The sequence below is a fragment of the Hyperolius riggenbachi genome, chromosome 2 (assembly GCF_040937935.1).
Source record: "Hyperolius riggenbachi isolate aHypRig1 chromosome 2, aHypRig1.pri, whole genome shotgun sequence".
NCBI classification, from domain to species: Eukaryota; Metazoa; Chordata; class Amphibia; order Anura; family Hyperoliidae; genus Hyperolius; species Hyperolius riggenbachi.
The window spans coordinates 15,027,153-15,041,932 of record NC_090647.1 but is presented as its reverse complement, the minus strand read 5'-3'; the positions used below and the strand labels follow the sequence as shown (position 1 = coordinate 15,041,932).

Genomic DNA, 14,780 nt, shown 5'->3' with positions numbered 1-14,780 from the left:
TACGCCTCTGAGTCAATCCAACAGTTGGATTGATTTGAGCTGTGACTTATCAGTTGTTTGAACAATAACAAACAACTTTTTTTGGTTGTTTCAACCAAGGGAACGTTGAAGGATCTTAAAGGTTGGAGAGTGACAGATGTGCTGTGGAAGGGTATTCCAGAGGAGGGGTGAAGCATGTGTGAAATCTTGTACAAGTAAATGTGAAGAGGTGATTCTAGAGGAGGACAAAATAATCTCATGTGCAGATCAGAGATTGCGGTTGGGTTGGTATCTGGAAATTAGTGAGGTGATGTGCAGGGGAGAGAGATTGTGGAAAGCTTTGTAGGTTAGGATAAAGAGTTTGAACTGGATCCTCTGGTTAATTGGCAGCCAGTGAAGAGCTTGGCAGAGAGGAGGAGCAGAGGAAGAGTGAGAAGAGAGATGAATGAGACGAGCAGCTGAGTTCAGTACATATTGGAGGGGTGCCAGTCTGTTAGTTGGTAGTCCACAAAGTAGTGTGTTACAATAGTCCAGACGAGATAATAATAAGAGCATGTACTAACATATTAGTTGTGTCCTGAGTGAGAAAAGGTCATATGTGAGGTATGTTTTTGAGTTGGAGATGACAGTAGCTAGTTAGGGAGTGAAAATACACAACTTTATGTAAGACTGTTGAATCGTAGAGATCTCAGTATTCTAATATATATGAACATTATGGTGATCCTTGAAAAGATGTACTGTACTGACTGTAACATAATGAATCAAATTGCTTATTTTTTTGCAATACCCATTTATAAATGATTTAGTCAGTGTCTGCCCCTTGTAAAATCTTTCCTCTCACTGATTTACATTCTGGAATGTATCACAGGTGGTGACATCTTAACTGGTGGTAGGTGCAGCACTGCAGAATGTTTTGTTATGTGTGTTCCAAAGTTAGCAGAAACAACACTTAGGGCTTGATTCACAAAGCAGTGCTAACCTACTTAGCACGTCTAAAGTCTTTAGATGCGCTAACCAGGGTGCTAAGTAGGTTAGCACCGGATTTCTCAATCAGATCGCAAAGTTTTACGCGCGCAAAGTCTTATGCGCGCTAAGTCCCATAGGCTTTAACGGGCACTTCGCGTGGAGCGCCCTGCGCTCTGTGCAGTACGCGCGTAAAGTTTTATGCGCGAAAAGCTTGTTTAGACGTGCTAAGGGGGTTTTCACAGGCGTGCTAACAGTTAGCACCGCTTTGTGAATCAAGCCCTTAGTCTCCCAGAGTGCACTTGGAGTAGAATGCCAATACTAAGCATCACTGGGAGAGCAGGGCTACATACATATACAGCAATATATACTGTAGATGTAGGAAGTGTTTCTGGTGCTGAAACCAGGATGAATAATGTAAACTTGAATATCCTGAATAATGTAGTGCATTTATACAGTATGTCAAAAGAAATGAGAACTGCTACTATCTGTATTATTATTACTTATACTGTATTCTTTTTTCAGGCTTTTATATGGTATTCATAGGTGACTGGAGTGGATACAGAGCTTAGAGCGTAAACCTATCCATGCTATGTCCAATTCCACCCATTTCCACCCCGACTATTTCCTCCTGATGGGTATTCCTGGTCTGGAGGACTCACATCTCCTGATCTCCATCCCCTTCTCCATCATGTATTTCCTGTCTCTCCTGGGGAACTCCATCATGGTCCTGGTCATCTCCACCCATGAGAGTCTCCACCAGCCCATGTACATCTTCCTTATGATGTTGGCTCTTACTGACGTCTTCCTGAGCTCCACCACCGTCCCGAAGACCCTCAGTATATTCTGGTTTGGCTCTCATGAAATCTCTTTCACTGGATGCCTCACTCAAGTCTTCTTTATCCACTTCAACTTTGCAACAGAGTCGGGTATCTTGCTGGCTATGGCTTATGGCCGATACTACGCAATATGTCACCCACTAACCTACTCCTCAAGCATCACTGGATCCTTTATACGTAAAGTGGCCATCATGGTGCTCATCAGAAGCTTGTGTACCATAACACCATTTGTTTTCCTTCTGAAAAGATTGCCATTCCAAAAAAGCATCGCAATAGGACACACCTACTGTGAACACATGTCGGTGGCCAGGATGGCAACAGCTAATATAATGGTGAACGTGGTGTACGGGATGGTCATCGCCTCTTCTTTATCCGGTGTAGACATGATCCTCATCGTCGTGTCTTATACTATTATCGTCTCGGCTGTTCTCAGGCTCCCTTCCTCGGAGGCCCGATACAAAGCCTTCAATACGTGCGTGTCCCACATCTGTGTCATCACTCTCTTCTACATACCGGCATTTTTTAGCTTTATAGCTCACAGGGTTGGCCACAAGTACATTTCCCTGCAGTTCCACATTATCTTTGCCAACCTCTACGTCCTGGTACCACCAATGATGAACCCGATTATCTACGGCGTCAGAACAAAGGAGATCCGGCAACGTGCCATGCCCATGCTTGGCAGACTGGTAACTGGTGGTTTTCAAAATTCTTAGTTTGGCACATTATTATTATTATTATTATTTCAGTTGTAATTTTTTCCCAAGGGTGGGTTATAGAGATCAAGGGTGCTCGGATACCCCTTTTCAAAATCCGAATTGATCTGGATCCGGATACCCAAATATCCGGATCCGAATCGGATATCCGAATCCGAACTTTTTGTTATTCAAGTAAGTTCGGATATCCGAACCCAATATCCGTCCGGATTCGGATATCCGGATAGAAAACCGGAAGTGACCTGAAAATGGCTTAAATGTTTCCAAAAGTCTCTTCAAATGGTCAAAATCCCTTTCGGAGGTCTCTCTCTCTCTCTCTCTCTCTCTCTCTCTAAGCCTGACTGCCTTCGAAATGGATTTTTGCCATTGAAAGTGATTTTGGCTTCTGTTCGGATATCTGAACTAACTATCCGCCCAGATTTCGGATTTCAGATGGAAAATCAGAGTTTGTCAGATAGTGCTATTCGGATTTTAAAAAATATCCAAATTGCTGTTCAAAGTTCGGATAGTGGAAAAAGTTTGGATTATCTGGGTAGTTCGGATATCCAGAATTCGGATGAGCACCACTGATAGAGATGGCTACTCACTACCTCTAAGTGGCACCACACGATAACAAAGATGAAAGTGCATACATTTTACAACTTCTAAAAACTCTAATCTCTCGAGTCCCTGACTACTTTATTTACCCGTGTTTGGATCGGATGTGTTACTGGATGATCTGTTCCTATCAAAATGAAAGGGGTTGAATACATTGAGGATGATTTTGCTGGGCAAGTGATATAAAACAAAATTAAATAAATAAATAAATAAAAAAATTAAAAATATCTAAGTATAGATATACTTTATACTCAACTCTCCATTGGTTTCTTCTGGGCCAATCATGCTTGTCATTGCAGAAAACACAAATGTTTTTTACACGCACACATTTTTGGATACTATGCAAGTTTATCTACATTTAAATGTATTTTTCACCTAAGCTAGTGATTGTCATTAGGAAAAGGCACAGTGTGTGAAATAATGCTGCTCTGCTGTGATATATCTTTCTGCATGTGAAAGACAGTTTGAACGCAGCAGGGACAGCCATACTATCCCAAGAAAAAAACACATATATAAGTAAATTAATACTTGTCCTATTCACATAACATATGTATTGTACTGTCCCCGTTTTGATTTCAGTGAAATGTTATTGTAAATAAAGAGAAAACTCTTTTAGGCATTTTCCATCTTTACTGTCTCTAGCTGAAGCCAATCCTGATGATATTTCCTCCCTTATTCTTTTTTTCTCATTGAAACTGCACTGTCATAGCTAGCTTGCTTTGTAAAAACATGTGAGCACAGCATAGATCAGATTTCAGCAGCTTACTGAACTGGCCTCAGTCAATCAGTGAGGAGCAGAAATGTGGGACGGGTGATGGCAAGCTTCCTTCTCCCCGGCAATGTACCAAATAGAGCCAGGCTGACTGAGATAGGATTTATTACAGCAGAAACATGTATGATTATATTGGAGTGCTTGCCATGCAGGGTAAGTTTGTAGCAGGAAAAAGGGTGCCGGCTGCTGAGGGTGGGCGAAAAGAATTTAATGCAATTATCGTTAATACAGTGAAAAAAGCAGAAAAAAGGGCGCCTCAATAAATATCGTTAAGAACATTAAAGTTTTTGAAGTATGTTATCGTTTTAGAAGCTTGCAACATTATAGGTTTTGTCATATTATTTCGTTCGTATGTACAGATTTTACGTTATCAAAGATATTATTGTTTCTATGTGTAAAAGGGTGTTTCTGCAGTGGGAGTGGTTAGGTTTAGGCACCACCCAGGCAGCCGTTAGTTTTAGGCAACATGTGGGGGGTTAGGGTTAGGCACCATTAGGGGGGTGGTTAGGGTTAGGCACCACCGGGGGAGTGGTTAGGGTTAAGCGCCACCAGGGGAGTGGTTAGTTTTAGGCACCACCAAGGGAGGGTTCTACGTGAGAGTAGGGTTGGGTTAAGCTGTATTGTTGAATTGAAGCACTCACAATTCTCCTCCCCTTCCTCCTCTGGCATGTTCACTACCTCACCACCTTGCATGACAAGCTTCATGTACCCTGGTGTGAGGTCAGCCTGACTCTGTGTATGGTGGTGAGAGAGGCAGGGGAAGGGGAGGAGCACTCACAGTCCTCCCCTTCCTCCTCCGGCATGTTCGCTCCCTCACCACCATGCATGACAAGCTTCATGTACCCTGGTGTGAGGTCAGCCTGACTCTGTGTATGGTGGTGAGAGAGGCGGGGAAGGGGAGGAGCACTCACAATCCTCCTCCCCTTCCTCCACCGGCATGTTCGCTCCCTCACCACCATGCATGACAAGCTTCATGTACCCTGGTGTGAGGTCAGCCTGACTCTGTGTATGGTGGTGAGAGAGGCAGGGGAAGGGGAGGAGCACTCACAATCCTCCTCCCCTTCCTCCTCCGGCATGTTTACTACCTCACCACTATGCATGACAAGCTTCATGTACCCTGGTGTGAGGTCAGCCTGACTCTGTGTATGGTGGTGAGTGAGGCAGGGGAAGGGGAGAAGCACTCACAATCCTCCTCCCCTTCCTCCACGGGCATGTTTACTACCTCACCACTATGCATGACAAGCTTCATGTACCCTGGTGTGAGGTCAGCCTGACTCTGTGTATGGTGGTGAGTGAGGCAGGGGAAGGGGAGAAGCACTCACAATCCTCCTCCCCTTCCTCCACCGGCATGTTCGCTCCCTCACCGCCATGCATGACAAGCTTCATGTACCCTGGTGAGAGGTCAGCCTGACACTGTGTATGGTGGTGATAGAGGCAGGGGAAGGGGAGGAGCACTCACAATCCTCCTCCCCTTCCTCCACCCGCATGTTTACTACCTCACCACCTTGCATGACAAGCTTCATGTCTCTTAAAATTTTAAAAGTGGATTCTTAAAAGGTTTTTTCTTCTAATTCCCATTTCCATTCAAGTATAAACTGGGAGTTTTGGGCATAAACCTCTTTAATGTTAACAAAAGCAGCAGAAGGGAGGGATTGTTTACACAACGTAGACAAGCTATTGAGGTGAGTGAGGTGGGTGGGGAGGGGCTCACTTAAAGGGACACTGTAGAGGGGTCAGGGGAAAATGAGTTGAAGTTACCCGGGGCTTCTAATGGTCCCCCACAGACATCCTTTGCCCGCACAGCCACTCCCCAATGCTCCGGCCCCGCCTCTGGTTAACTTCTGGAATTTCAGACTTTAAAGTCTGAAAACCACTGCGCCTGCATTGCCGTGTCCTCACTCCCGTTGATGCCACCAGGAGCGTACTGCGCAGGCCCAGTATGGTCTGTGCCTGCGCCGTGTGCTCCTGGTGACATGAGGGGAAGCAAGGACACAGCAACACAGGCGCAGTGGTTTTCAGACTTTAAAGACTGAAATTCCAGAAGTGAACCGGAGGCGGGGCCGGAGCATTGGGGAGTGGCTATGTGGGCACAGGATGTCTGTGGGGGACCATTAGAAGCCCCGGGTAACTTCAACTCATTTTCCCCCGACCCTCCTACAGTATCACTTTAAAGGGATACTGTAGGGGGGTCGGGGGAAAATGAGCTGAACTTACCCGGGGCTTCTAATGGTCCCCCGCAGACATCCTGTGCCCGTGCAGCCGCTCACCGATGCTCCGGCCCCGCCTCCAGTTCACTTCTGGAATTTCTGACTTTAAAGTCAGAAAACCACTGCGCCCGCGTTGCCGTGTCCTCGATCCCGCTGATGTCATCAAGAGCGCACAGCGCAGGCCCAGTATGGTCTGTGTCTGCGCAGTACACTCCTGGTGACATCAGCGGGAGCGAGGACAAGGCAACGCAGGCGCAGTGGTTTTCTGACTTTAAAGTCAGAAATTCCAGAAGTGAACCGGAGGCGGGGCCGGAGCATTGGGGAGTGGCTGCGCCAACACAGAATGTCTGCGGGGGACCATTAGAAGCCCCGGGTAAGTTCAGCTCATTTTCCCCCGACCCCCCTACAGTATCCCTTTAAGTTTGCAGAAAAATGGCAGTTTTTCTGTGGATGAATTAGCAATGTTAAGTGAGGGCAACTGACTGTCGTCAATGTGGATTGGAGAATACTGCGCGACGTGTGACAAAAAACAGCTGTTGATGTTGATATAATTTTCACGCTGCAGGAAAGCACACTTTGCCTTCCGTTCCATGTGATTGCTGGTAGGAAAGCATTATACGCGTTTTCACATTGCAAAATACGCACGTGATTCTTGGCAAGTGTGAACCCTGCCTTGGACTTCGTCAAGTCTCTCTCTGAACAAATTAATTGTTGATAGACAGGGAAACAAATGCCAGGTAAAAGCACTGCGGGATATGTTGGCGCTATATAAATAAAAAATAAATAAAAAATAATAATAATAATAATAATAGTTATCTAGGTGTTCTATCCCTTTTTTCCCCTAAGTTTTCTCCTAAGTGATATTTTCACACCAGGGGCCATATGCAATTCATTTTACCTCCTGATTTTCTCCTAGGAGATCATTTTTCATCTTTGATTTAGAATCAGTTTTCAGCACTTTGCAATGGAAAAAGTACTAAATAGTAGGTGAAGAAATACTATCAACATTTTTTTGAGTATTTTTTTTTTGCTTGTGCTGTAAATATATATTAATTATATAAGATAAAAGATTATCTCCTAGGAGAAAACCTAAGAGAAAAAGTTAATTGAATAAGAGCCTTTATCTACTTTTTACCTCATCTATAAAACCTGTTAGAGTTTACCTGAGAAGAATAAAAAAAAAAAAAGTTTTATACATACCTGGGTCTTCCACCAGCCCTCTTCAGGCTGATCGCCCCGCCCGCCACCGTCCTCCACCGCCTGGATATTCCACTATGCGGCCTAGTAACTTTGCAAGTCTGTGAATGCCTCATTGTGCTTCCATTGCCAGGAGAGTTCTGCGCCTGTGGAGAGCACGACGGGGAGCACGACGGGGGGAGCGCAGGCAGCCGGACTGCACCTGTGCCAACCGGGGCCAACTTGCAAAGTTAACAGGCCACCTAGCAGAGGATTCAGGCAGCAAAGAAGGATGGTGAGGGAGTGATCAGCCTGAAAGGAGCTGGAGGAAGCTTCAGGTATGTGTAAAGGTGGCCATACACTGGTTGATTTGCCATCAGATTGACCAACAGATAGATCCCTCTCTGATCGAATCTGATCAGAGAGGGATCGTATGGCTGCCTTTACTGCAAGCAGATTGTGAATCGATTTCAGCATGAAACCAATCACAATCTGGGGAGCTGCCGCTCCCCCCCCCCCCCCCCCCCGCATACATTACCTGCTCCGGCCGGCGCGACTCCCCTAGTCTCCGCTGTCTTCTTCTCCGCGCTGGTCTCTGGGTCCGGCTGGCTTCACTGAACTTCCTGCCGGGGGAAGTTTAAACAGTAGAGGGCGCTCTACTGTTTAAACTTACTGCTGGGACAGGAAGTTCAGTGAAGCCAGCCAGACCGGAGACCAGCGCGGAGAAGAAGACAGCGGAGACCGGGGAGTTGCGCTGGCTGGAGCAGGTAATGTATTGCCACTAGCGTCGGTCGTCGGGCATTCGAACGCCGCTATAGACGCACTCCTGACCAGCCGGCGATCGAGCAAGATGGGTTGACGGGAATCGACGAGAACTATTGATTTCGGATGGAAATCGATCGTTCCGTCAGCGTTTGCGCAACTATTTCACAGCAGATTCAATCACATTGATCGAATCTGCTGTATATCGGCGCGAAAATCGTTAGGTGTATGAGCCCTTAAAACTTTTTTTTTTATTCGTCCCAGGTTCACTTTAAATGCAGAAAATACATTTTTCTTTTCATAATTTATCCTTTGTAACTTTCACATGACAAGTGAAACAGTTATAAAACACTTAGGGGTTAATTGGTTAGGTAGGAATTAATACTTGGGGGGAGGGGTGTAAACACTTTATAGTGACGTGGTCACTTTAAAACTTTTTTTTTTCTTATGTTTTCGTAAATGAGTGCTGTTATTAGCAGTAGACAGGAGCCAGTCATTGTGATAGGGACATAATTTAAACGGTTTAATAATCGGGACAACTGGGCAAATAAAATGTGTTGGTTCTATCCACAGGAGACTGTTTAATTTCAAAACTATAATGGCTGAAAACTGAGAAATAATGATTTTTTTTCATTTTTTTTGTATATTTGCCATTAAAAAGCATTTAGAACAAACAAAATTCTTAGCAAAATGTACTACCCACAGAAAGCCTAATTGGTGGTGAAAAAAAACGAGGTATAGATAATTTTCTTGTGATAAGTAGTAATAAAGTTATTAGGGAATAAAAGGGAGGAGCACTGACAGGTGAAAATTGCTCTGCTCCGTTAGGGTTAGAACCCTTGGGAGTGAACTGGTTAAAAAAAAAAAGTTATACTGACTTTGGTGGTCCTTTCAGTATAACTCATCCTCGGAGATCCTCCATGGGGCGACTTCTGGCGCTTAGCCCCGCCCCCTTGCAGCATAGTGCTGTGACACTTTTGTGGCACTCTGCATCTCTGATACAAAGTACTATGGCGCTCGGCTGCAAGGAGGCGGGGCTAACCACTGGAAGTCGTCACACGGAGGGTCTCTGAGGATGCGTTATGCTGAAAAGACCGCTAAAGTCAGTACCTTATATACTCGCATATAAGCCGACCCGCATATAAGCCGACCCCCAAACTTTTCCCTGAAAAACCAGGGAAAAATGATTGACCCCCATATAAGCCGGGGGTAGGAAATGCTGGATTGGTGCAGCCCCCCAGTGTGTCCCAGTATAGCTAGTATAGTGCCCAGTATAGGTAGGTATAGGGTTGAGCCGAAATTTTCGAAATTTTGCTTTACTATAATTACGCATGCGAAATTTGCTATTACGATGCGAAATTATGGTAGCGTAATTGCCATTAAAATCGTAATTGAAAATACCATAAGCGTAATTTTCAACGCGTAATTTCGCGTTTCGTTCATAACGTAATTTCGCGTTAAACCATAACGTAATTTCGCATTTCTTCATAATTTCACGACTTTCGTAATTACTTGTTAGCTATAAAAAATTACTTGTTCGCATTAGCCAATCAGAAGCGAATCAGCGGTAGTCAGACGAACGCTAACAAATTTTCACATATAAACGCTTTTTCGCGTTAAATAATGTAAAAACTAAGCATGCGCAGTTCAAGGGTGTATACTACGCTTACAAACGTTTGCATGCAAGGCAAACGTAATTTCGCGATACCCATCGTAACGCGAAAACGACGTGAAAATTAACGCTTACAGTAATATGAACTATCGCGAAATTACGTTATGTAACTACGGTTACAAACGGTTGCATGCAAGGCAAACGTAATTTCGCGATACCCACTGTAATGCGAAAATTACACGAAAATTACGCTTACGCGGAATTTCGCGAAATCGTTCTTCATTACGATTATGTACTTACGGCCATAATCGTAATTACACTAACTACGCGAAATTTCGCGAAATTGTAATTAAGTCATTACGCTCATCTCTAGGTAGGTAGTGTCCAGTATAGCTAGTATAGTGCCCAGTATAGCTAGTAAAGTGCCCAGTATAGCCAGTATAGTGCCCAGTATAGCCAGTATAGTGCCCAGTACAGCGCCCAGTATGGGTAGGTAGTGCCTCAGTTTAGCTAGTATAGTGCCCAGTTTAGCTAGTATAGTGCCCAGGTTAGCTAGTATAGTGCCCCAGTATGGCTAGTAAAGTGCCCAGTTTAGCCAGTATAGTGCCCAGTATAGCGCCCAGTATGGGTAGATAGTGCCTCAGTATAGCTAGTATAGTGCCCAGTTTAGCTAGTATAGTGCCCAGTTTAGCTAGTATAGTGCCCCAGTATGGCTAGTAAAGTGCCCAGTTTAGCCAGTATAGTGCCCAGTTTAGCCAGTATAGTGCCCAGCATAGGTAGGTAGCAGGTAATAGCAGCGGCGGCCGTGGGGGGAGCGGGGAACGGGGGGTTCCCCGCTCCCCCCACGGCCGCCACTGCTATTACCTGCTTAGGCAGCGGCCGCTTCCTAATCCGCGTTCCCCTTCTGAACTTTCAGAGTGTATCACAGCAGCGCGCCCGGCGCTGCTGCTGTGACGATGCAGAGTGCAGGAAAGAGCGCGGCTCCCTATAGCGGCGATCTGTATCGCCGTTACCAGGGGAACCACTCTTTCCTGCCCCCTGCATCGTCACAGCAGCAGCGCCGGGCGCGCTGCTGTGATACACTCTGAAAGTTCAGAAGGGGAACGCGGATTAGGAAGCGGCTGCTGCCTAAGCAGGTGTCACAGGAGCCCTGGTGGCTGACTGCAAATGGCCTTCCAAACGGTGCCAGCGCACGGATCGTGCGAACTCTGGTTGCAGTCAATGCGCAGGAACCATTGGGAATTAGCCCGAGACAAACCAGAAGGGAGCCTGTGAGATACGGGTAATTACAACTCACACACGATTCAGGGTATAACTGCCACCACCACGGGTAGGGGCCCGTGGACCCGACTGCCTGACTGATCCTGCGAATAAAAACGGTTAAAACACGCTGTATTCTGTCTAGCCAAAAACAACCAATAGTAGCGTCTCTTCAGAGACCCGGGATCTGTTCTGTGTGTGCTGAAAATAGGGTAGCTAGAACAACAACTGACGATAGCGTCGGTTTATTGAAAGCAATATAAATAATTAATATATACAGACAATTATTAAAATCAACAATTATTAAAACAGTAATAGCCAGTATAAAAAATAAAAGGGAGAAAATACTTAGGGTTTGTGGAAATATGTCCTTTTGTGGGAAAATCATCAAGTCCTTGGTTTCAATCAAAGTTCAGAGTTCTTTGTTCCAGGTTACAGAAGATGGCCAATCAAGATGGCCGCTAGCCATGTGCCCTTTGTTTCAGAGCTCAATTCAAAGTTCAGCAAGATGGCCGCCAGCCATGTGTCCTCTGGCTGGCAGCAAAATGTTCTCATATGGATGGAATGGGAGGACTGATGCCCGCCTGCTGGCCATGTGCTTTTGATGAAGCTGGTTTGGGGGTGTGGCAATGCCGGCCCCCTCTGAGTTACCAACAAATGACAGTTCATTCCCTCTGAGAGATTTCAGGGCTAAACTTATGAAATGCTGTAACTCCTGAACCATACACGTTATATTTAGGGGGGTAACAGCTTCATACTTGTTGGAAAATACAGATTAATATGACATCAGACACAGCTAAGCCAGCGGGTCAGGCTCCTGAGAAGATTCATATCTCGATAACCGGACGGTCTATCCCAAGGAATTTCATATCAGCACGATGGCCAGATTTTACCGAACAAGACGATATGAATTTTATAGCTGTGCGACATACGGTTTTCGTATGCCGACAGGAAATCAGACCACCCATGCTTTTCTTATGGCCCGTGCTCGGTGCCGGATCGGCTGGCTTTCTATGGCCCCCCCTGTGGAGCCAGCTTCCTGGTCCTTTTCATGGGGACATCTGCTGTAGGGGGAATGAGCTGGGCCCTGCAGGGAGTCCAGCCACGTGCGACATTCCTGAGTGGTGAGGCATTCAGGAGGGTTGAGGGGACTGCTTTGGCTCACAGAGGAACAGATCTCTGGATTTAAAACAACACAAAAATGTCATTTTCGGATCGCTTGCACGACTGCTCAGATCCAACAGGGAGCGATCAGGAAAGCGACGGTGAATTCTCTAGATTCACCTGCGTTTCTCACGGCTATTCCGTGACAGCAGGTAATAGCAGCGGCGGACGCGGGGGGAGCGGGGAGGAGGGGGGAGCTGGGCGCGGACCACCCACCACTAGACCACCAGGGAAGACTCGCATACAAGCCGACCCCCCAACTTTTGACCCCCTTTTTGGGGGTCAAAAATTCGGCTTGTATGCGAGTATATACGGCATACACACCAAGTGCATTTTACACTTTATGGTCTCTTTAATTATCAAAGAATGCCAAGCGTCTCTGGAACTCATCTTTTCTCATGTTCTTGACAGCTAGGAAGTGATTTCCCAACCTGGGCTTTAGGACTCCCACCATGCTATGGTTCAATGTGGAAGAGATAGGTTTTCTGTTGTTGTTCTTGTTTTTTACATATAACACAATTAGAGCATCTTTTCTTTTACCCAGGAGGGATGAACCCATCATGTTCCTCCAGGTATAGCAGGTCAGATCATTAGGGGTTATAGCAGTGATTGGCTGCAGGGACGTCCCCCGAGGACCTGCTCATTGCTGGAGGATTACTGCCGGGCTGTGTATAAATACCTCCACCACAGACAGGTCCAGCGAGAGCTCCAACAAAACAGAAACCTGCAGCCTCTCTGGTGAGTTCAGCTGTCCTTATTCCTGCTGAGGAAGAAGCCTCCGGAACATAGACCAAGATGTGGAGAAACTTATGCCTGATAGTTCTCTAAGCTTACTTCACTTCATCAAACACATTCAGTTACTTTTATACCCTTTCCAGAAACAAGATCTGACATCAAAACATAACTTTAAAACCCAATTTCAGGAATGTATTTATTTATTTTAATTTTGGTTTTGGGTGATGTGGGTACAGAATGTCTAGGATTTTTATGGCTGTTTTGTGTCCCCATCTCTCAGAATTTCCATTATTTTCTGTCTAGACAGAAAGTGAGAAAATCTCTACAAGATTGACAGGGACATAAAAAAAAAAAGGAAAAAAAATTAAACTTTTGTAGAAAGAAAAAGAGTTTTAGGCTAGTTACACACCAGGACGTTGCGTTTAGGGGACGTTATAGGGCACATAACGTGCCCCTAACGCAACGCCTGGTGCTCTCTGATGTGGACGTCAGACTGAGCCGCGTTGTGCAGCTCACTCTGGCGTCTGTGATGCCGTGATGCGCACTCTTGGACGCATGCGGCATCACGCGGTCCCGCCCGGCCAATCGCTGCACAGAGCGGCCGCTCCAGGAAGTAAACACTGCACGTCACTGAGTGCAGTGAATATTAATTAGACATGTGCCCGGCCGCTCTCCCCTCCTCCCCAACATGACTGAGCATGTGCAAACAGTCTAACGCGGCTTAGCCGCGTAGAACGCACAGCATGCAGCACTTTGCTGCGTTACAATGTAACACAATGTGGGCAGTGTGAACAGCCCACTTGTGTTACATTGCTGTGCGTTGGGGGAGCGTTACAGGCTGCACTAACATGCGCCTGTAACGTCCCTGTGTGCAAGAAGCCTTAGAGTTCCTGTTTTTTTCTTGCTCTCCTTGACTCCATGTACCTGGGACCACCTTTTTTATATGAAACTTACAAACCTTCATTGAGGTCCAGGGTAGTCCAGGCATAGCGTCCAGGAATCCAATATAGATAAAACAAGCAAACAAATGGCAGATCTAAGTATAAACTGTTTATTTGTAAGACATAGCTTAAGCCATAAATAGGATGAGGAAACAGCCAATAAAATTTACATACGGGGCCCAAGACCTGGGGACCCTGACAAAACTGTGTGCGTGTATGCTGGTCCACAACCAGTAAGACATAAAAGGTGCCGTCTGTCTCCTTCCCGACCGGTTTCACCAACATCTAGTTGGTTACCTCAAAAGGAAAGGGTGTGTCTCAACCCAATTAGAATTTGGTGAGGGAGGGATCTGTGAGCCCAACCTTATTTGAGTCCACCCCCTCCTTATTCAGCAGTTTATAAATTTGGTGCCAGCCACCTGCATTCTTTGGGCTCGATTCACAAAGCGGTGCTAACCCAGTTAGCATGCCTAAAAGACTTTAGGCATGATAACCATTGCACCATGCTGGTGAAAAGCCAGTTTAGGCATGATAAGTTCAGGTGTGATAAGTTTAGGTGTGATAAGTTTAGGCATGCTAAGTTTAGATAAGTGTAGATAGCATGCAAAGTCCCGCACGCAAAGCAGCGCCATTAAACTCTATGCGGAGTGCACCAGACTTTGCTAGCGCAAAACTTTTGATCAGCTGTGCACTGCGGTGCTAACGCAGTTGGTGCTTAAACTTATCATGCCTAAACTTATCACACCTAAACTTATCATGCCTAAACTTATCACACCTAAACTTATCACACCTAAACTTATCATGCCTAAACTGAGTTTAGGCATGATAAAGGGCTTTTCACCAGGGTGCTAACTGTTAGCACCGCTTTGTGAATCAGGCCCTTAATCCCCTGATGATGCAAGATTGCTAAACCGGTCGGGAAGGAGACATGCGCCACCTTTTATTGTATTACTGGTTGTGGACCAGCATACAAGCGCAAAGTAGTGTTGGGGTTCCCAGGTCCTGGGCCCCTCATGTAAATTTTATTGGCTTTTACTTCCTCACCCCATACCACAAAGCA

General features: G+C 45.7%; 1 protein-coding gene across 1 annotated transcript; it reads left to right on the top strand.

Moving 5' to 3' along the window:
• The first annotated feature begins 1,534 nt into the window (after window positions 1-1,534).
• Window positions 1,535-2,494, top strand: LOC137544620 (olfactory receptor 52D1-like). Its single transcript, XM_068265715.1, has one exon. It carries the CDS (start codon window positions 1,535-1,537, stop codon window positions 2,492-2,494), a length of 960 nt encoding a protein of 319 aa, XP_068121816.1.
• The last annotated feature ends 12,286 nt before the right edge of the window (window positions 2,495-14,780 follow it).